The sequence below is a fragment of the Gorilla gorilla genome, chromosome 15 (assembly GCF_029281585.2).
Source record: "Gorilla gorilla gorilla isolate KB3781 chromosome 15, NHGRI_mGorGor1-v2.1_pri, whole genome shotgun sequence".
In the NCBI taxonomy this organism is placed as follows: Eukaryota; Metazoa; Chordata; class Mammalia; order Primates; family Hominidae; genus Gorilla; species Gorilla gorilla.
In genome coordinates this window covers 82602196-82625315 of record NC_073239.2, presented here as the reverse complement: position 1 = coordinate 82625315, position 23120 = coordinate 82602196, and the positions used below count along the sequence as shown (strand labels likewise).

General features: G+C 39.1%; 1 protein-coding gene across 6 annotated transcripts in view; it reads right to left on the bottom strand.

The window, feature by feature from the left end:
• The window catches only part of FUT8 (fucosyltransferase 8), a 401412-nt gene that overhangs the window by 11398 nt on the left and 366894 nt on the right, over window positions 1–23120 (bottom strand). For all 6 annotated transcript variants that reach the window (XM_063698317.1, XM_063698318.1, XM_055362109.2 and 3 more), the window contains 2 exons: window positions 9724–9970; window positions 7426–7602 (listed from right to left, as the gene is read on the bottom strand). In XM_063698317.1, coding sequence (XP_063554387.1) covers window positions 7426–7602; window positions 9724–9970 — 424 coding nt within the window. The remainder of the gene's footprint in view (window positions 1–7425; window positions 7603–9723; window positions 9971–23120) is intronic.

Sequence of the window (23120 nt, the reverse complement as noted above, 5' to 3'; positions counted from 1 at the left end):
AGGCAGGCAGACTGCTTGAGCTCAGGAGTTCGAGACCAGCCTGGGCAACACAGTGAAACCCCACCATTATTTTTTTTAAAAAAAACTGTACCTAAGTTCCTCAGGCCCATCTCTACATGCAAAAGAGCCCTCAGGCCTATCTCTACGGCTTCATAAAGAATACCTAAGTGTAAAACAAAACAAAACACACACAAACAAAACAAAGTAAATAATGGAAGAAGGAAATTGTACATCTTTCATAATGAGCATGAAACTTTTTGCACAAACATGCTTCTTGTCTTTTGCCCTCAAGTATGTCAGTGGAGGAATTCTACCTTGAGGTTTCAGATACTGGGAATAATAATTTTTTTTCTTTTTCCACTTTATAAAAATTTATTTTTATATCATCCACAAAGGACTAGCTTGCAGTTATAAACTAATATCTGGTGTTCTTTTCTGAAGTCCTTCTCTTGACTGAGGGAGATACTTCTCTTTGTGACTTCACTGTACCTGGTACATAAACTCCTTCAGGAGACGTATCTAAATTTACTGCAATATGTGTTACATGTATATTGTTTACCTGTTGGTTACTCCCTGAGATAAGGAGCCACACATTATATTTTGACTTTGTATTCCTAGTGCTCTGTGCTGTGTCCAGCATATTATAGGAGTTCAATAAAACAGTGAACAAATACACCACTCATTGCTGATTCTTTGTTTCACAGGGCAACCAAATACAAAAAACTTTTAACAAATTATTCTTGTCTCTATTCATTTCAATGTACCTACTTTTAGAAAGAACTCATTCAGCATTTTAAAAGTAAAGAATAAACTCAATTTGTAAATATTTTACCTGGGAAACTTTTAAAGACTTGTTTTTCTTCCTATTTTAACCCCATCCCTAATCTCCACAATCTTAGAATGCAATATTGGATAGCCGACTTTAATAGTTCTTATTTCTTTGACTGTCAATGATTCTGTGATTCAAACACTGTAATACTGAACTACTTAAGAGATCGCCACAATAGCAATGGCTGCCACAGTCACTGGGATGCTGGTGGTAAAATCTTGTGGATGAGCTCAATTTTTTTTTTGAGATTGAGTCTCGCTCTGTTGCCCAGGCTGGAGTGCAGTGGCGCGATCTTGGCTCACTGCAACCTCCGCCTCCCGGGTTCACATCATCTCCTGACTCAGCCTCCTGAGTAGCTGGGACCACAGGCGCCCACCACCATGAACGGCTAATTTTTTGTATTTTTAGTAGAGACAGGGTTTTACCATGTTAGCCAGGATGGTCTCAATCTCCTGACCTAGTGATCCGCCCACCTCGGCCTCCCAAAGTGCTGGGATTACAATCGTGAGCCACTGCGTCCGGTCGGACTCAATCTTAACATGGAGAAATCTGAAGTGCAATACCAAGCCACAAAGCATTAACCAATCATCTTCACACAGAAGCTATGTGTATAAAGCTAATTTTAACCCCTTTTCAAAGAATGAGCAACACAGAAAATAGATTCTCCTCTGACTGTGTCAACACTATACCTCTGACTGTGTGAACACTATACATCATTTAAGTTTAATTTTTCATCTCTTCACCCTCTTGAAGCAGAAAAGTCTTACAATGATTACCTTGGACACTATATACTTTGATAATAGATTAATTCATGCTTTTGGTCTCTTAAAACAATGGCAGAGATTTTTATGATTTGCTTAGGTATCAAAACCAATCCTGAGTAGTTTAAAGCAGAATTAAATCAGAGTAGAAAAACATTTAAGTAAAAGAGTAAAGAAAAAAAACCCATCATTTAAATCCCCGAGAAATGACTCAAGTCGAAAATAAAAATAAAAGGATTTACAAAGAGAAAAAATTATGCATAAAAGGCTACTACTATATTTATAACAGAATATGGAGAAAATTGCTGCCTGGACTACCACTGGCAGGGGAGTTATAGCTGTTGGCTACAAGTAGGAAATTCTGGTTTTACTATTCTTGCAGTCCAAGTAGATACTGCCAACTGTACTATAAGGGTTGTTTGGTATAAAACTGTCATGCTGTGCTATGGATCAAAGCTGTAAAATGTTTATATCTAGCCGAGTGTGGTGGCATGTGCCTGTAGTCCCAGCTACTCAGGTGGCTGAGGTGGGAGGATCATTGAGCCCAGGAGGTCGAGGCTACCGTGAGCTGAGATTGTGCTACTGCACTCCAGCCTGGACCCTGTATTTAACAACAACAACAAAAAGTTTATATCCTTGCATCTAAATACTTCCAAGTCCAGAAATCTAGCCTAAGGAAATAATGTGGATAATTTTAGGCATACGTCATATCATTACTTATAAGAATGAAACATTGGAAATAACCTGACTGCCTAATATTAGAAGAATGGTTGGTCAAATAAGCAACAGCATATCTGTACAGCGTATATGTATGTAGTCATTAAAAAAGATGTTTAGGCTGGGCATGGTGGCTCACGACAGTAATCCCGGCACTTTGGAGGACAAGGCGGGAGGACTGCTTGAGCCCAGGAGTTCGAGACCAGCCTGAGGAACATGCGATCCTGTCTCTACCATAAAAAATTAGCTGGGCATGATGCTGCATGCCAATGGTCCCAGCTACTCAGGAAGCTGAGGAAGGAGGATTTCTTGAGCCCAGGAGGTTGAGGCTGCAGTGAGCCATGCTTGCACCAACGCATTCCAGCCTGGGTGACAAAGCAAAAAAAAAAAAAAAAAAGATGTTTACAATGACTATTTTAGCAACCTAGGGGAATGGATCTATTGCTGTATTAAGTGAAAAGAGTTTAAATTGTATAGAATTCAATCTACTACAGTCATGCTCCAGTTAACAATGAGGATATGTTCTGAGAAATACATCATTAGGCATGTTATCATCATGCAAACATCATAGGGTGTATTTACAAAAACCTAGATGGCATAGCCAACTATACCACACCTAGGCTATACATATATATCCACCTAGGCTATATGGAATAGCTTATTGCTCCCAGGCTACAAACCTGCACAGCAAGCTATTGTATTGAATACTGAAGGTAGTTGTAACACAATGGTAACTATTTGTGTATCTAAACATAGAAAAGGTACAGTAAAAGTACAGTTTTATAATCTATGGGACTACCATCATACAGGTGTTTCATCACTGACTGAAATGTTATGTGGTACATGACTGTATTAGAAAATGAGACTACATAAATGGGATTGAGGATAATACTTTTTCCTTGATTCCGTAATGATATGGTTTGGCTGGGTCCCCAAACCTTTCCCGTGCTGTTCTCATGATAGTGAATAAGTCTCATGAGATTCGATGGTTTTCAAAACAGGAGTTTCCCTGCACAAGCTCTCTTCTCTTGTCTGCCACCACATAAGTCACGCCTTTCACCTTCCATCATGACTGTGAGGCCACCCCAGCTATGTGGAACTGTAAGTCCATTAAACCTCTTTCTTTTGTAAATTGCCCAGTCCTGAGTATGTCTTTATTAGCAGTGTGAAAATGTACTAATACAGTAAATTGGTACAAGAAGTGGAGTGCTGCTGAAAAGATACCTGAAAATGTGGAAGTGACTTTGGAATTGGGTAACAGGCAGAGGGTGGAACTGTTTGGAGGGCTCAGAAGAAGACAGGAAAATGTGGGAGTTTGGAACTTCCTAGAGACTTGTTGAATGGCTTTGCCCAAAATGCTGACAGTGATATGGACAATAAAGTATGGGCTGAGGTGGTCTCAGATGGAGATGAGGAACTTGTTGGGAACTAGAGCAAAGATGACTCTTGTTATGTTTTAGCAAAGAGACTGGCAGCATTTTGTCTCTGCCCTAGAGATTTGTGGAACTTTGAACTTGAGAGAGATGATTTAGGGTATCTGGCAGAAGAAATTTCTAAGCAGCAAAGATTTCAAGAGGTGACTTGGGTGCTGCTAAAGGCATTCAGTTGTATAAGGGGAGCAGAGCATAAAAGTTTGGAAAATTTGCAGCCTGACAATGTGACAGAAAAGAAAATCCCATTTTCTGAGGAGAAATTCAAGCCAGCTGCAGAAAACTTGTGTAAGTCATGAGGAGCCGAGTGTTAATAACCAATACAATGGGGAAAATGTCTCCAGGGTATGTCAGAGACCTTTGTGGCAGCCCCTCACATCAGAGGCCCAGAGGTTTAGGAGGAAAAAATGATATTGTGGACTGGGCTCAGGGTTCCTCTGCTGTGTTCAGTCTAGGGACTTGGTGCCCTGCATCCCAGCTGCTTCCATCACGACAAAAAGGGGCTAAAGTATACAGCTCAGGCTATTGCTTCAGAGGGTGGAAGCCCCAAGCCTTGGCAGCTTCCACATGGTGTTGGGCCTGTGAGCGCACAGAAGTCAGGAACTGAGGTTTGGGAACCTCTGCCTGGATTTCAGAGGATGTATAAAAACACCTGGATGCCCAGGCAGAAGTTTGCTGCAGGAATGGGGCTGTCATGGAGAACCTCTGCTAGGGCAGTGGAGAAGCAAAATGTGGGGTCAGAGCCCCCACACAGAGTCCCTACTGAGACACCACCTAGTGGAGCTGTTAGAAGAGGGCCACCATCCTGCAGACTCCAGAATGGTACATCCACCAACAGCTTGCACCATGCACCTGGAAAAGCCACAGACACTTAATGACAGCCCGTGAAAGCAGCCAGGAGGGGTGCTATACACTGCAAAGCCATAGGGGTGGAGCTGCCCAAGGCCAAGGGAGCTCACCTCTTGCATCACTGTGACCTGGCTGTGAGGCATGGAGTCAAAGGAGATCATTTTGAAGCTTTAACATTCAACTGCCCCACTGGATTTCGGACTTGCATGGAGCCTGTAGCCCCTTTGTTTTGGCCAATTTCTCTCATTTGGAATGGCTGTATTTATCCAATGCCTGTACCCCCACTGTATCTAGGAAGCAACTAACTTGCTTTTGATTTTATAGGCTCATAGGTCGAAGGGACTTGCCTTGTCTTGGATGAGACTTTGGACTGTGGACTTTTGAGTTAATGTTTAAATGAGTTAAGACTCCGGGGGACTGTTGGGAAAGTATGACTGGTTTTGAAATGTGAGGACATGAGATTTGGGAGTGGCCAGGGGTGGAATGATATGGTTTGGCTGTGTCTCCACCCAGATCTCATCTTGAATTCTCAGGTGTTATGGGAGGGACCCAGTGGAAGGTAATTGAATCATAGGGGCAAATCTTTCCCCTGGTGTTCTCGTGATAGTGAATAGTCTCACAAGATCTAATGGTTTGAAAAATGGGAGTTTCCCTGCACAAGCTCTCTTCTCTTGTCCGCTGCCATGTAAGACATGCCTTTCACCTTCTACCAAGATTGTGAGCCCCCCCAGGGATGTGGAACTGTAAGTCTATTAAACCTCTTACTTTTGTGAATTGCCCAGTCTGGGGTATGTCTATCAGCAGTGTGAAAATGAACTAATAGGGTATTTACCAACTTGCATATTTTTAGGTGAGCATGAATTAATTTGCTCATCAAGAAAACAAGGAAAAAAGCTTGTGATGCGTTCCAGAACAAGTGAAAGAGTAGACAAAATTAGTATCTTTTTCTTCAACCAAGCTACAAATTCAGTTTGGTGTTTTAAATTGAAGAAACATGGTAAACTATACATTTTTTTATTGTGTTTTGTGCCCAAATGTTCATTTAATCCCTCTTACATTAACTCATTCTTATACTTGGCTGATGAATTATTTGCCCTTTGTTTACATATATACACATCTCAGTATGTGTGTGTGTGTGTGCGTGTGCACGTGTGCACGCGTGCGTGCATGTATATGGTAGTGTGTGTATATGCTCAAGAGAGGGAGCCTTGAATAAAAAAAGCAATTTGCTTCAGGTTCATTTGGATTCTTCAGAGGTAGAAAGAGGATTTAAATTATTATCTAATGACTTAGATTAATACCTGCATTATAGTCCTCATTCTAAATTTATTTTCCTCATCCCCATTTGAAACATGCGGGACAACAAATACATTAATTAAATAGCCAAAAAGCTTAAATGATTAAGTGTTAATGTTTTCAAACTGATGGGATTGAAATCAATATCATTTAATATTTACTGGGCATTTAACTACAGCTAGGTATTATGTCCAAAGTACTTATAATCTAGTGAAGGAGATAGAAGTAAGCAAGTGCTAAACACTACAACAGAGGACTGTACAGAGTGGGGAACACAGGCCAGTCAAGGGTTCAGGGATGACTTCTGGAGCAGACAGTATCTGAGCAGAACTAAGACTAGAATTTTCTTCTCCTTAATTTCCTACTTTTACATACATTTAATACATCCTTCATTTATTGATAGTAAATAAAGACTAACTCCAGGTTTACTCAGATCCTGTAAGAAGTGTCCAATTAGGATTTGTGCTTTATCTATGTGTTTTCATAATACCCTATGTTAACCCTATAATAGTGTTACTCACACTGTAGGGTAATTGTTTATTCCCCTATTAGATTTGGGAATTCCTTGACAGCAGGGAGTATCTTGTTTATCATGAAATCCCCAGCACCAGCACAGTGCCTGAAAAACAGGCAAGCTCAAAAAATAATTGTTACTGTTCCATACACAGTAGTAGTCTTTATTCCTCAACTTACAAAACTTACTTTTTGATTCCTTACCTTTCTTTAGTATAACTTTCAAATTCCAGAAATTATTATAAGACAAAACTCTACATATGTGTTCAGTTGTCTGTAACTGTTAATGAAGACAGTGAAATCAAAACAATAAGCACCTGGTTTTATTGCTAACAGTCTGTATAGCTGGCTAGTGTTATCGACTGAACGTTTACATTTGCACAAATTCCTATGTTGAATCCCTAACCCCAATGTGATGGTGTTTGGAAATAGGACCACTGAGAAATAATTAGGCTTAGATGAGGTCATGAGAATGGGGCTCTCATGATGAGATTAGTGTCCTTATATGTGGAGACATCAGAACACTTCCTCTCCTGTTCCCTGCACACACAAAGAAGAGGTCCCAAGAGCACAGAGTGAAATAGTGGCTGCTAAGCCAAGAGAAAATGAAATCTACCTTGCTAGCATCTTGATCTTGAATTTCCCAGCCTCAGACCTGGGAGAAATAAATTTCTGTAATTTAAACCACTCAGTCTATGTTATTTTGTTATGGCAGCTCCAACAGACTAGTGAAGATTTTAGAACCAAGAAGTAGGGTGATACTTTTAATGATAATAATGATTATTGCTGGTGACAATGCATAAGTCAGTGCTCCAGTTCATTTTAGACTTCTTATAAGGCATTATTGGATATGGCTAATAAAAACGCTTTGATTAGACTGACAGTTACACAAGTACATAGTCAATTGAATTTTTAAAACCCTAATAATTAGCAATAATAATATACAAAAATCACAAGTCATGGGAAGTAAGAATTCTTTTAAACTGAAAGAGACAACCCCACTCTAGAATCACTAGTTGGTCTAACTTACTTTGTTTTTGCCTCCTTTAATAAAGAAGGGTCATCTGTGGCCAAATACACTCTTTTTTTGTCCACTTGCATTCTGCGTGCAAGAAGCTGAAAATGTTCTTCAACATGCACCATGTACTCTTCAATGGGATGGAAGGCAGCTTCTGTTCCCACTTTGTCTGTGCGTCTGACATGGACTCTGGGGGAGAAATTCAGATTCTACTGGTAATGTACTGACACTGGGTGCTTTGAGGGTACTCAATTTATACCCCTACTTATGGTGGCATTATAGGCATTTTTAACTGATTTTTCTTTCATTTTCACTATTAGAAAAAGTAAAACACATAGTATTTTAAAAACTCAAAAATACATATTCTAAATATATTTGCAGGCTTAACAGTACAAGGGGAATTAGAAAGTAAGTAAAGCCTTTGAAGAATGATTTCTTATAGAGAAAATAATTCACATCTTAGGAATAAATGGGAAATTTCAGAGTTGCATTTCATACTAGGCAGCAACCAACTGTCTGGAAAAAAACTGAATACAACTTAAGATTTTTGTTACCAGGATGATACCAGGATTCACAGTTGTTACTAAAGAACATTAGAGATATTATTTGTAAAGTTCTGATACCAAGGGTTTTCCTCTTTATTTTACCCTGTAGAGTCACCATAACTGCCAGCTTGTCCCAGGAAAACATAGACCTGGATAAACTTTTACGGCACCGTTAAGACCAGCAAAGCTTTTAAGGGTTTTTACTATTTTAGGTAAATGAAACTGATTCCAGCCCTTCTGTTGTGGGCATAATGAAATTTCCTTTCTCTGTTTTTCACCATATCAAATGACAGCAGATATTAATTTCACCTGTCATATTTAAGAAAAGCCCCAAAATTGTAAAATTGGGGACACAGATTCACACTGCCCTGTACTGAATAAGGCACTGACTTCCACAGTTTTCTCCTCTCTCCTCCCATCTTAGTGTTTCCAAAGTAATTTTTTTTTTTTTTAAGACAAGGTCTTGCTCTGTTGCACACATTGGAGTGCAGTGGCGTGATTATGGTTCACTCCAATCTCTGCCTCCCAGGCTCAAGTGATCCTCCCACCTCAGCCTCCCGAACAGCTGGTACTACAGGCATGTGTCACCACGCCTGGCTAATTTTTGCTTTTTTTTTTTTTTTGTATTGATGGGGTTTCAACCATGTTGCCTATGCTGAGTTTTCTCAAACTTCTGGGCTCAAGTGATCCACTTGTCTCAGCCTCCCAGTGTTGTGATTACAGGCATGAGCCACTATGCCTGGCTCCAAAGTAATATTAATGGAAATAAAAATAACAGTTTATTTTCATAAATTAAAACACCCTCCTTAAATCTTGCCTTCCCCTCCCCCCAAATTACTAAATCACTATTTATATGTAGAAAAAGGTAGACTTATATGCCTTTAGGTCACGGTATATGGGTATGCCTTAGGCCAAACTTAAGGCCAGTTTTTTATTATGAATCTGGAGTGAAGGTTTGATTTCACCAGAGTTACTCTGCCATCTCACGGCTATTCTTTGCTTTGCATTCCAGACTATAACCCAGATGTGGATACAATCATATGAACATCTATTCTATCACCTTTTCCTTCCCACATCCTTCATAATCACTCTTTCTCTGGGGAAATTGGAATTGTTCAGTGGGCTCTATAGAGATGAAGTGGGCAGAACGAATGATTCCACTGAATTTCAATCAAAAGTTACATGAGAAGAAATACGATTTGATATTCTGACTTCACATGTACCTTCTTTACATCTAACACTTAGAATGGGGTCAATAACTCCTCTACATATGAAGACTAAGACACAAGGAAAGACGTGGGGTGGGAAATATGAAAATAAAAATAAAAAGAAGCTGGACATGGTGATACATGCCTTTAGACCCAGCTATTATACTTGGGAGGCTGAGGTAGGAGGATCACTTGAGCCCAGGGTGGTTGAGGCTGCAGTGAGCCACTACACTTCAGCCTGGGTGACAGAGTGAGACCCTATCTCAAAAATAACAACAACAAAAGCCAAAAGAGAGCTGTGATAAGAAGAGAAAGAAACAAATGGAGAGGAGAACTGGAGACAGTAATAGAGCACTACTAAGCAACTTTCTTAGCTGTTCTAAGTAAACAAACAAAAAAAATAGTCTCCATGTGTCCTTAGGATAGCTCTAGAACCTCTGTTCTTTGGTGGGACTATAAAAATTAAACTACATATTGTAAAATTCACAATATATTGTAAAGATACATAACCCTAACTACTACATATCACAGTTTGAGGGAAAAAATCAGATTCTTACCCAATAACTGGATGTTTGAAGCCAAGCTTCTTGGTGGCTTCTTCTATTTCTTTTTCTAGCCAAGGCTGTGGGCGGATCAAGTATTTGACAAACTGAGACACCCACCACACTGCAGGGTCACCATGCACTCGTACAAGTCGATCTGCGAGGTCTTCTGGTACAGCCAAGGGTAAATATGGAGGACGGGGATGAAGACTGTCTACAATGGGAAGCTCGACCACTTGAACATTTTTGTCCTTCACTTCACCTGACAATATCGAAACATATAATCATTACCACATGGTATTCCTTATACATCCACCATTCAACATGAACTTATTCTAAGTGCTTTCATCCTCATAGCAACTCTAAAGAAGTATAATCTTCACTTTACAAAGGAAGTTAAATAACTTGCTCAAAATACCAGAGCAAAAGTGACGGAGGTAAATTTCACATGCAGGTTAGTCTCTCAAGTCTCTGGTCTTTTCTAAAAGTTTGTATCATAACATGCTATCATACCAACACCTCATGGTATGCAGAACTCAAAGTATCTAATCAAAGAATGACAGTAGACACAGCCAGCTAGCGAAGTTCTATTTTTTGTTGTTGCTTTGGAATTAGAAAAAAGTGTTCTCGAAACTTCTAGCTTTTCATTACAGCAAATTGCTCTTGCATTACTTTCGTGACAGAACACAATGACTCTGGAAACACCTGAAGATTATAAGCCAATCATCTACATCTTTTAAAGAAAAAAATTAGATAATTCTAAAATCTTTTTTTTTAAATCTATTGGAGGGAGATGAAGCAAGATGGCTGAATAGAAGCCTCAACCAATCGCTGCCCCCACCACAGGAACACCAAATTTAACAACTATCTACATAAAAAAGCACCTTCACGAGAACCAAAAATCAGGTAAGTGATCACAGTACCTGATTTTAACTTCATATGGCTGAAAGAGGCACTGAAGAGAGTAGGAAAGACAGTTTTCTATTGTCTATGCTACCCCTTCCCCACCCCCATGCAGTGGCCGTGTGGTGCAAAGAATCTGTGTGCTTGGGGGAGGGGGAGCACAGTGATTGTGGGACTTTGCACTGGAACTCAGTGTTACCATGTCACAGCAGAAAGCAACACCTGGCCAACTGGCAAGCAACACCTGGGCCATTAGCAAAGAACTCAGCCAATGCCCATGGAGGGAGAACTTAGATGTGCCCTAGCCAGAGGGGAAATGTCCATCCCAGCGGTTGGAGCCTGAGTTTCAACAAGCTGCACCACTATAGGCTGAAGTGTCCTGGGGCCCTAAATGAACTTGAAAGGCAGTCTAGGCCACAAGAACTGTAATTTCTAGGCAAGTTTTAGTGCTGTGCTGGGTTCGAGAGTCATTGGACCTAGGGGGCACGTAACCTAGTGAGCCACCAGCTGAGGTGGCTAAGGCAGTGCTTATGCCACCCTTTCCCTAACCTAAGGCAGCGCAGTTCACAGCTCCAAAAGAGACTCCTTCCTTCCACTTGAGCAGTGGAGAGGGAAGAGTAAAGAGGACTTTATCTTGCAACTTGGATAACAGCTCAGCCACAGTGGAACAGAGCACCAAGTGGGCTCTTGGGGTCCCTGATTCCAGGCCTTGGCTCTTGTATGGCACTCCTGGACCTGCCTGGGCTAGAGGTGAGCCCAGTGCCCTGAAGGGCAAGTCCCAGGCCTGGCAACATTCACCACAAGCTGACTGAAGAGCCCTTAGGCCTTAAGTGAACATGAACTGTAGCCTGGCAATAATCCCTGTGGGCTTGTAGTGGTGGTGGCCATAGGGAGAGACTCTTTTGCCTATGAAAAGAGGAGTGAAAAGTGGGAAGCACTTTGTCTTATGGTTTGGATGCCAGCTCAGCTGCAGGAGAATAGAGGACCAGGTAGGCTTCTAAGGTTTCCAACTCCAGATGCTGGCTCCCAGATGGCATCTCTGGACCTGCCTGGGGCCCAGGGGAACTTGCTTGCTGTCCTGAAGGGATGGATAAAAGCCTGACTGGCTTTGCCACCTGCTCATTGTAGAGCCCTAGAACTTTGAGCCAACACAGGAGGTAGCCAGGTAGGGGTTACACAGGGCCTTGGGTGAGATCCAGTGCTATGCTGGTTTCAGGTCTGATCTAGTGCAGTTCCAGTGGTGGTAGTCACAAAAGTGCTTGTGTCACCACTCCCCCAGCTACAAGAGGCTTGGAGCACAGAATCAGAGACTCGTTTGTTTGGGACAAAGTAAGGGAAGAGAACAAGAGTCTCTGTTTGGTAATCCAGAGAATTCTTCTAGACCTTATCTAAGACCACAAAGGTAGTACCTCTGCAAGTCTGTAAGAACCACAGCATTATCGGGCTTGGGGTGCCCCCTAATGTAGATATGGCTGCAATAACCAAAACTGGATCACAACACCCAACTCCCTTCAAATAGCTGGAAAGCCTTCCCAAGACAGGTATAAAAAAGTTCAGATTGTGAAGACTACGATAAATACCTTCAATGCCCAGACACCAAAGAACACCCACAAGCATCAAGACCATCCAGGAAAACATGGCCTTGAAAAACAAACTAAATAAGGCACCAGGGACCAAATCCTGAAGAAACAGAGATATGTGACCTTTCAGACAGAGAATTCAAAAGAGCTATTTTGAGGAAATGCAAAGAAGTTCAAGATAACACAAAGAAGGAATTCAGAATCCTATAAGATAAAGTTAACAAAGAGGTTGAAACAATTAAAAGGAATCAAGCAGAAATTCTGGGGTTGAAAAATGCAGCTGACATACTGAGTCTCTTAATAGAAGTCATCAAGCAGAAGAAAGAATTGGTAAGCTTAAAGACAGGCTATTTGAAAATACACTGTCAACAGAGACAAAAGAAAAAAGAATGAAAAACAATGAAGCATGCCTATAAGATCTAAATAATAGTTTCAAAAGGGCAAATCTAACAGTTATTGGCCTTAAGAAGGAGGCAGAGAGAGATAGGAACAGAACGTTTATTCAAAGGGATGATAACAGGGAACATCCGAATTCTAGACAAAGATATCAATATTCAAGTACAAGAAAGTTATACATCAACCAGATTTAACCCAAAGAAGACTACCATTCAAGGCATTTAATAACCAAACTTCCAAAGGTCAAGGATAAAGAAAGGATCCTAAAAGCAGCAAAAGAAAAAATAAATAACATACCATGGAGCTCCAATATGTCTGACAGCAGACTTTTCAGTGGAAACATTACAGGCCAAAAGAGAGTGGTATGACATAAACTACTGAGGGAAAAAAAACTTTTACCCTAGAATAGTATATCCAGTGAAAACATCCTTCAAGCTTGAAGAAGAAATAAAGACTTTCCCAGACAAACAAAAGCTGAGAGATTTCATCAACATCAGACCTGTTCTACAAGAAATGCTAAGGGGAATCCTTCAATTTGAAGGAAAAAAGGTGTTAATGGGCAATTAAAAAATGATCTGAAGGTACCTCACTGGTAATACTAAGTACACAAAAAAACCACATAATTTTATAACACTGTAATTGTGGTATGTAACCTATCGATATCTTAAGTAAAAGACTAAAAGATGAACCGATCAAAAATAACTACAACAACTTTTCAAGACATACTTGGTACCATAAGATATAAACAGAAATAACAGAAAGTTAAAAGGATGGGGGGACAAAGTACAGAGTATTTATTAGACTTCTTTTTGATTGCATGTTTGTTTATGCAATCGGTGCCAAATTGTCATCAGTTTAAAATAACGAGCTATAAGTTATTTGCAAGCCTCATGATAACCTCAAATCAAAAAACATACAATGAATACACAAAAAATAAAAAGCAAGAAATTAAAACATACACCAGAGAAAATCACCTTCACTAAAAGGAAAATAGAAAGGAAGGAAAGAAGGAAGAGAAGACCACAAAACAACCAGAAAACAAATAACAAAATGGCAGGAGTAAGATCTTACTTATTATTAATAACACTAAATGTAAACAAACTGAATTCTCCAATCAAAAGACATAGAGTGGCTGAATAGCTAAGAAACACAAAATTCAATGATCTGTTACCTACAAGAAACACACTTCACCTATAAAGATACACAGACTAAAAATAAAGGGATGGAAAAAGATATTTCACGCCAATGAAAACCAAAAAAGAGCAGGAGTAGCTATACCTGTAATAGACAAAATAGATTTCAAGAAAAAAAAACTATAAAAAAGGACAAAGAAGGAGGTGAGGAGTGCCTCTGCCTGGCCGCCCCGTCTGGGAACTGAGGAGTGCCTCTGCCAGGCCGCCCCGTCTGAGAGGTGAGGAGTGCCTCTGCCCGGCAGCTGCCCCGTCTGGGAAGTGAGGAGCATCTCTGCCCGGCCGCCCCGTCTGGGAAATGGTGAGCGCCTCTACCCGGCCGCCCCGTCTGGGAAGTGGGGAGCGCCTCTGCCCAGCCGCCCTGTCTGGGAGGTGAGGAGCGTCTCTGCCCGGCCGCCCTTCGTCTGGGAGGTGAGGAGCGCCTCTGCCCGGCCGCCCCGTCTAGGAAGTGAGGAGCGCCTCTGCCCGGCCGCCCCGTCTGGGAGGTGAGGAGCGTCTGCCCGGCCGCCCATTGTCTGGGAAGTGGGGAACACCTCTGCCCGGCCACCCCGTCTGGGAAGTGGGGAGCGCCTCTGCCCGGCCGCCCCGTCTGGGAAGTGTGGAGCGCCTCTGCCCGGCCGCCCCGTCTGGGAAGTGTGGAGCGCCTCTGCCCGGCCGCCCCATCTGGGAGGTGAGGAGCGCCTCTGCCCGGCCGCCCTGTCTGGGAAGTGAGGAGCGCCTCTGTCTGGCTGCCCCATCTGGGAGGTGTACCCAACAGCTCCAAAGAGACAGCGACCATCGAGAACAGGCCATGATGATGATGGAGGTTTTGTTGAAAAGAAAAGGGGGAAACGTGGGGAAAAGAAAGAGAGATCAGATTGTTACTGTGTCTGTGTAGAAAGAAGTAGACATAGGAGACTCCATTTTGTTCTGTACTAAGAAAAATTCTTCTGCCTTGGGATGCTGTTAATCTATAACCTTACCCCCAACCGTGTGCTCTCTGAAACATGTGCTGTGTCAACTCAGGGTTAAATGGATTAAGGGCGGTGCAAGATATGCTTTGTTAACAGATGCTTGAAGGCAGAAAAAAAAAAAAAAAAGAAATCCTGGTCTAGAATAAATTCCATTATTTTCCAATTCATCAAGAAGATATAATAATTGTAAATATATATGCACTCAACACTGGAGCACCCAGATACATAAAGCAAATATTATTACAGCTAACGAGAGAGGTAGACCCCAATATAATAATAGCTGGAGATTTCAACACCTCACTTTCAGAATTGGACAGACAGAAAATCAACAAAGGAACATCAGACTTAATCTGCATCGAAACCAAATGGACCTAATAAACATTTATAGAACATTTCATCCAATGGCTGCAGAATACACATTCTTCTCCTCAGCACATGGATAGTATTACAATGACAGACCATAAATTAGGTCACAAAACAAGTCTTAAAACATTCACGAAATTGAAATACTATCAAGTTGTTGTTTTTTTTTTTTTTTTGAGAGAGGGTCTCACTCTTGTCCAGGCTGGAGTGCAGTGGTGTGACCTCAGCTCACTGCAGCCTCTGCCTCCCAGGCTCAAGTGATCCTCCCACCTCAGCCTCCTGAGTAGGTAGGACCACAGGTATGTGCCACTGTACTCAGCCTCAAGTATCTTCTCAGACCACAATGAAATAAAACAAGAAATCAATAACAAGATAAATTTTAGAAACTATACAAACACATGGAAATTAAATAATATGTTCCTTAAATACCAGTGGATCAATGAAGAAATTAAGAAGGAAATTAAAAAAATTTCTTGAAACAAATGATCATGGAAACACAACATACCAAAACCTAAGGGATACAGTGAAAGCAGTACTGACAGAGAAGTTTATAGCAGTAAGCATCTACATCAAAAAAGTAGAAAAACTTCAAATAAATGACCTAATGATGCATCTTAAAGAACCAGAAAACTAGAGTAAATCAAACCCAAAATTAGTAAAAGAGAAGAATAAAGATCAGAGCAGAAATAAATGAAATTGAAACAATCATTCTTGACCAAATGGGATTTATCCCAGAGATGCAAGGATGGTTGGGCATATGCAAATCAATCAATGAGACATATCATATCAACAGAATGAGAACAAAAGCCACATGATCATTTCAATTGATGCAGAAAAAGCATGTGATAAAATTCAAGATCTCTTCATGATAAAAACCCTTAAAAAACTGAGTATAAAAGCAACGTATCTCAACATAATAAAAGCCATATACATAGATCCACAGCTAATATCATACTGAGTGGGGAAAAGCTGAAAACCACTTCTCTAGGGTGTGGAACACAACAAAGATGCTCTCTGTCACCACTGTTATTCAACACAGTACTGGAAGTTCTAGCTAGAGCAATCAGACAAGAGAAAGAAATAAAGGGTGTCCAAAATGGAAAGAAAGAAATCAAATTCTTGTTGTTTGCACATGATATGACACTACATTTCTAAAAACCTAAAGATTCTACAAAAAAAAATTTAGAACTGATAAATTCAGTAAAGTTGCAGGACACAAAATCAACATACAAAAATCAGTGCATTTCTATATGTCAACAGTGAACAACCTGAAAAAGAAATCCAAAACATAATCCAATTTACAATAGTTACAAATAAAGTTAAATACCTAGGAATTAACTTAACCAAAGATGTGAAAGATCTCTACAATGAAAACTATAAAACACTGATGAAAGAAATGGAAGAGGACACCAAAAAAAGGAAAGGTATTCCATGTTCATAGATTGGAAGAATCAATATTGTTAAAATGCCCATACTATCCAAAGCAATCTACAGATTCAATGCAATCCCTATGAAAACACCAATGACTTTTTCACAGAAATAGAAAAAAAATATCCTAAAACTTAAATGGGGATGTGGTGGCTTACGCCTATAATCCTAACACTTTGGAAGGCCAAACCGGGAGGATGGCTTGAGGCCAAGGGTTTGAGACCAACCTTGCAAAGACAATGAGACTCTGTGGCTACTAAATAAATAAATAAATAAATAAATAAATAAATAAATAAATAAATAAAATTTATATGGAACCACAAAAGACACAGGATAACCAAAGCTGTCCTAAGCAGAAAGCACAAAACCAGAGGAATCACATTATCTGACTTCAAATTATACTATGGAACTACAGTAACCAAAACAGCATGGCACTAGCATAAAAACGTGGAGCTATAGTAACCAAAACAGCATGGCTCTAGCATAGAAAAAGACACATAGATCAATGGAATAAAATTGAGAGCCCAGAAACAAATCTATACATTGACATTGACTCATTTTCAACAAAGGTGCCAAGAATATACACTGAGGAAAGGAAACTCTCTTCAATAAATGGTGCTGGGAAAACTGGATATCCATATGCTCAGGAATGAAACTAGGCCCCTATCTCTCACCATATACACAAATCAAATCAAAATGGATTAAAGACTTAAATCTAAGACCTCAAACTATGAAACTACTAAAAGAAAACATTGGGGAAGCTCTCTAGGACACTGGAGTGGGTAAAGATTTCTTGAGTAATACCATATAAACACAGGCAACCAAAGCAAAAATGGACAAATGGTACTGACTCAAGTCTGCACAGCAAAGAAAACAATAAACAAAACGAAGAGACAACCCGCAGAATGGCAGAAAGTATTTGCAAACTACCCATGTGACAAGAGATAAATAGCGAGAATATAAAAGAAGCTCAAACAACTCTACAGGATAAAAGTAATAATCCAATCAAAAATGGGCAAAAGATCCAAATAGACATTTCTCAAAAGAAGATGTACAAATGGCAAACAGGTATATGAAGAGGTGCTCAGCATCAATGATCATCAAAAACTACAACAAGGTATCATTTAACCCCAGAAAAAATTTCAAAATTCAGGCAATAACAAATGCTGGCAAGTATGTGCAGAAAAGGGAACCCTCATACACTGTTGGTGGGAATGTAAATTAGTACAACCACTATGGAGAACAGTTTAGACATTCCTCAAAAAAACTAAAAATTGAGCTACCATATGATCCAGCAATCCCACTGCTGGGTATATACCCAAAAGAAAGGAAATCAGTATATCAAAGAGATACCTGAACTCCCATGTCTACTGCAGCACTGTTAACAATAGCCAAGATTTGAAAGCAACCTAAGTGTCCAGATGAATAAACAAAGAAAATATGGTAAATATACACAATGTAGTACTATTCAGCCATAAAAAAGAATGAGATCCTGTCATTTGCAACAACATGGATGGAACTGGAGGTCATTGTGTTAAATAAAATAAGCCAGGAACAGAAAGACAAACTTGGCATGTTCTCACTTATTTGTGCGAGCTAAAAATTAACACAATTGAAATCTTGGAGATAGAGTGTAGAATGACAGTGACCAGAGGCTGGAAAAGGTAGTGGGAGGTGGGGGGTAAGGGAGGATGGCTAATGGGTACAAAAAGTCGAAAAAAATAAGACCTAGTATTTCACAGCACAGCAGGGTGACTACAGTCAATGATAATTTAACTGTACATTTTAAAATAAGTAAAAGCGTATAATTGGATTGTTTGTAACATAAAGGATAAATGCTTGGGGTGATGGATACCCCATTTACCCTGATGTGATTATTATGCATTGTATGCCTGTATCAAAATATCTCATGTACCTCATATATATACCTACTATGTACCCACAGAATTTTTTCAAAAATTAAAAAGAAAAAACTATATTTTCACCAGGCGCAGTGACTCACGCCTGTAATCCCAGCACTTTGGGAGACTGAGGCAGGAGGATCACCTGAGGTCAGAAGTTTGAGATCAGCCTGACCAACATGGAGAAACTCCACCTCTACTAAAAATACAAAAATTAGCCAGGCGTGGTGGCACGTGCCTGTAATCCCAGCTACTCGGGAGGCTGAGGCAGGAGAATCGCTTGAACCCAGGAGGCAGAGGTTGCAGTGAGCCGACGTCATGCCATTTGCACTCCAGACTGGGCAACAGAGCGAAACTTCGTCTCAAAAACGAAACCACCACCACCACCATCACAACAAAAAAACTGTATTTTCAAATATGATAATAGAATGTGTATTGCTTTTTACCTTGAACTCTAAAGTTCAGAGACTAGATGCTAATTTTTACAGATTATGATTACTTTCAGAATTAAATTTCCATAAATCATGAATGTTACTGATGTTCTATCACCTTTATAATCCAATGATAAGTATAATCCAAAATGTGATAGCCAGCACCCCTAGAGTTTATTTTACATATTAAAGACCACATAGTAGTAACTACGAGACCCAAAGATACCAGAAATATTTCACTACCGTAAAATGTACTGAGTTAAATTTTTGATAACAAAAAATATTAACCTGAACATACAAAATAACTCCAGTTAAGATGTCTCTGTATAATGAATTACAATAAAAATCACTGTACCACTAAAGAAATAATGTACTTGTAAAGAATAAACCTAGGATATGTTTAAAATGTATTCACCAGAACAAAACACAGTCTTCAAATTGTTTTCCTGTATATATGCAAAATGTTTTAAAATAAATGAAATGATCTAGGAATATAATATAGTCAATCAAGCCAACTACATGGTTATTAGAAAGTCAGTTTGGCTAATAACTTCTTCATATTCTCTCCCTCTGATATATAAAACTCATTTTAGGATTCTTAGAACAAAATCTTTGAAACATGACATTTGTTGCCTGAATAAATGGCAGTAAAATAATTCACCATCAGTACTGCAGTTCATCTAGGGTGCCAGTTAAGAGTTGGGCACCTTTATCAGACAAGAAACTATAATTAAGAGTATAAGAGTAAATAATTAGCTGTATTTTAAATTAAGCTGTAATAGTCTCCCCTAATGTAAGGAAAACTGGGGTGCTTTCCTTGAGGTAAAGATGATCAGAAATATAGTACATGCATGTAAGAAAAAGAAGAATGAAAGAGCAAGGAGAATTTTTTTGTTATAGAAAAGAGAGAAAGGAAGGAAAACCCTAGTCTCTTATATATGACCATAAATTCAGCTTCCTATAAGTAAAAGCAAAATTAGTAGGGCTGCCTTCCTTTTCCAACTTCTTCCTAACAAGGTTATTCTAAATGTTCAGTGTAACTAGCTCCAAATTTTACTTATATGAAAGTGTTATCCTCTGATTAACCCAAGGCCTCAGTTTCCTTACAGATTGCTCCATTAACAGCTTTCAGAAAGAAATAAAAACTGCCCACATATTCAAGACAGAGAACTCAGTTTTTTATTCTTTATTCATTCATTTATTCATTCACTTGTTTAAATATTTAGTGATCATTACTGTTACAGTTTGGGCATTTGCCCCCTCCTAATCTCATGTCGAAATTAGATTCCCAGTGTTGGAGTGTTGGAGGTGGGGCCTGGTCCTGGTGGGAGGTGTTTGGGTTATAGGGGCAGATCCCTCATGAAAGACTTGGTGCTGTTCTAGAGGTAATGAGTGAGTTCTTGCTCTACTAGTTCTCAGCAGAACTGATTGTTAAAAAGAGCCCAGCATCTTCCTCACCCCCTCTCTCTCTTCCCTCCTCTCTTGCCATGTCCCTTCACCATCTGCCATGAGTGCAAGCTTTCTGAAGCCCTCACCAGAGGCAGATGCTGGCGCCATACTTCTTACACAGCCTGCAGAGCCATGAGCCAAATAAATCTTTTTTTTGTTATAAACTACTCAGCCTTGAGTATTACTTTACAGCAATGCAAAACGGGCTAAAACAACTACTACGTGAACACTGTGCTAGAAAGGGTATACAGTGATGACATGATTCTTCACCTCTAAGTAATAACTACTCAAGATTTCCAGTTCAAAACCCTCATCCAGACTAGACTGCATTCAATGAAAGAAAAATAGATTTAAAAAAATCATCACCAACAAATATGCTATCAAAAAGATACACGCTACTGTCTAGTAAACTACTAAAAGATATTTACACTTACAGAAGAAAATTGGCATAGAATAAATGCTTAATTTCCTCAATAACAACATATTTCAAAATGAAAGAAAATAACGTAGTACATGCTATGTTAGAAAGCCCTTCTTTTACTTGGTTTACCATATAACATTATATATTCTATTCAAATATGCATGCAAAAGAATTTTAATCTAAAAGAAATCTCAGAAATAATCTTGTTCAGTATTTTCTAAATTTTAGTCATTTGTGTACCATCTTTATGATTTTTATATCCATGTACCATATGTATTATTTAATATTTTTAAAGCCAATTCATCTTTTAAAACTTAAATGAGTTTCTTTTATAGATGTTAACCATAAATATAAATTCACTGAAAAAAACATGTTATTAAATTCTATATGAATACCATTGCTTATGGAAAACTCTAAGCTGAAGTTCGGTTAAAAAGGGAGATTATTAGTGAGGTTTTAAAGGGTAATAATTGCTTTTCCTCTTACATTTCCTAAGAGTTTGAAACCAACTGAAAAAGAGAGAGAAATAAAATGACAATCAAAATATCAGCTTGATAACAAATATCGATGAATTGCAGAATGTGATTTTGTGGTTTGGATTTATGGCTTCGTGGACTTTCTCATAGTTGCCATCCTGTCCTAAGCAAAGTTTGTCAACCAAAGCCTATTACATGGTAGAAGAGAAGTGCCTTGAGTATGGGCCACACCATGAGAGAAGTCGGAAAGGGCTGTGCCTCACATGTTTGGTTCCTCCTCCCAAACGTGCCAGTTGGATAACACATTGATTTCGTTCCAAGTGCAAGGGAAGTGAGGTCAACAGAAAGAGCAAAAAAGCATTTCTGTACTTTTTCCTTCTAAGGGAATTAATTTCGCTTCTGTAGAAACTTTTTTTCTTCTTACTTTCATTGTTCTGTGTGACTCTCATGTGGAAACTCTTGAGGAGTATAAAATTCACAGTACCTGTTCACTCTCACCCCTACCCTACCCCCACAACCAAACAATTAACCAGTGTTAGAGAACTATTAAAGATATCTTAATACCAAACTGAGACTTTCTTTTTGATGTAATCAGAAAGATTGAAAAAGGAGTAACTCTCTTACTATGTGATTCAATGTTTATTTTAATGTTTTATCAAGGCACTGCCTAAAGTAATCTCATATGCCACCTAAAATCATCTCTAGTAATCTTTCAGAGTTTGGGAAACAAAGGTTTATTCAAACTTTCATTTTACAGAGGAAATAGACTAAGAGAGATTAAAAGAAATTCTCAAAGGTAATACTGTTAATAAAACGGCCAAGATCAGACCCTAGTGTTTACTCATTACTTATACTACATCCTACTTTATGAAACCTACATATTTGTTTTAATTTATTTTGAATTGAAAATTAATAATTGTATATGTATTTTTATGGGGTTCAATGCGGTGTTTTGATATTTATATACATTGTAGAAAGATTACATCAAGCTAATTAACATACCCATTATTTCACCAACTTATCCTTCTTTTGTAATCAGAACATTAGAAATAAATTCTTTTAGCAATTTTGAAATATACATTATTATTAACTGTGGTCACCATGCAGTACCACAGACCACTAAAACTTATTCCTACAGTTTAACTGAAACTTTGTACCCTTTCATCAACATCTCTCCTTTCCCCATCCCCTCCCACACCATCCCCCCACCGCAGCAGGCACTGGTTATCACCTTTCTACTCTTTCTATGAGATCAACGTAGCTATCACATGTGAGATTATACAGTATTTGTCCTTCTGTGACTGGCTTATTTAACTGTCAGAACTAATGAACAAATTCAGTAAAGTTGCACGTTACAAAATCAATATACAAAAATCAATAGTGTTTCCCCACACTAACAACAAACTATTCCAAAAGGAAATTAAGGAAACAATCCCATTTACAATAGCATCAAAAAATAAAACAGGAGGAAATTTAACCAAGGAGGTGAAAATCCATACACTGAAAACTTATAAAATATTGACAAAAGATATTAAAAAGACAAATAAGTAAAAAAAGATGTACCATGTTCATGGATTGGAAGAACTAATATTATTAAAATGTCCACATTATCTGTATTAGTCCATTTTCATACTGCTATAAAGAACTGCCTGAGATTGGGTAATTTATAAAGAAAAAAGGTTTAATTGACTCACAGTTCAGCATCGCTGGGGAGGCGTCAGGAAACCTATAATCCTGGAAGAAGGCGAAGGGAAAGCAAGGCACCTTCTACACAAAGTGGCAGGAAGGAGAAGTGCCAAGTGAAGAGGGAAGAGCCCCTGATAAAATGATCAGGTCTTGTGATAACTCACTATCATTAGAACAGCATGGGGGAAACCACCTCCATGATTCAATTACATCTACCAGGTCTCTTGACATGTGG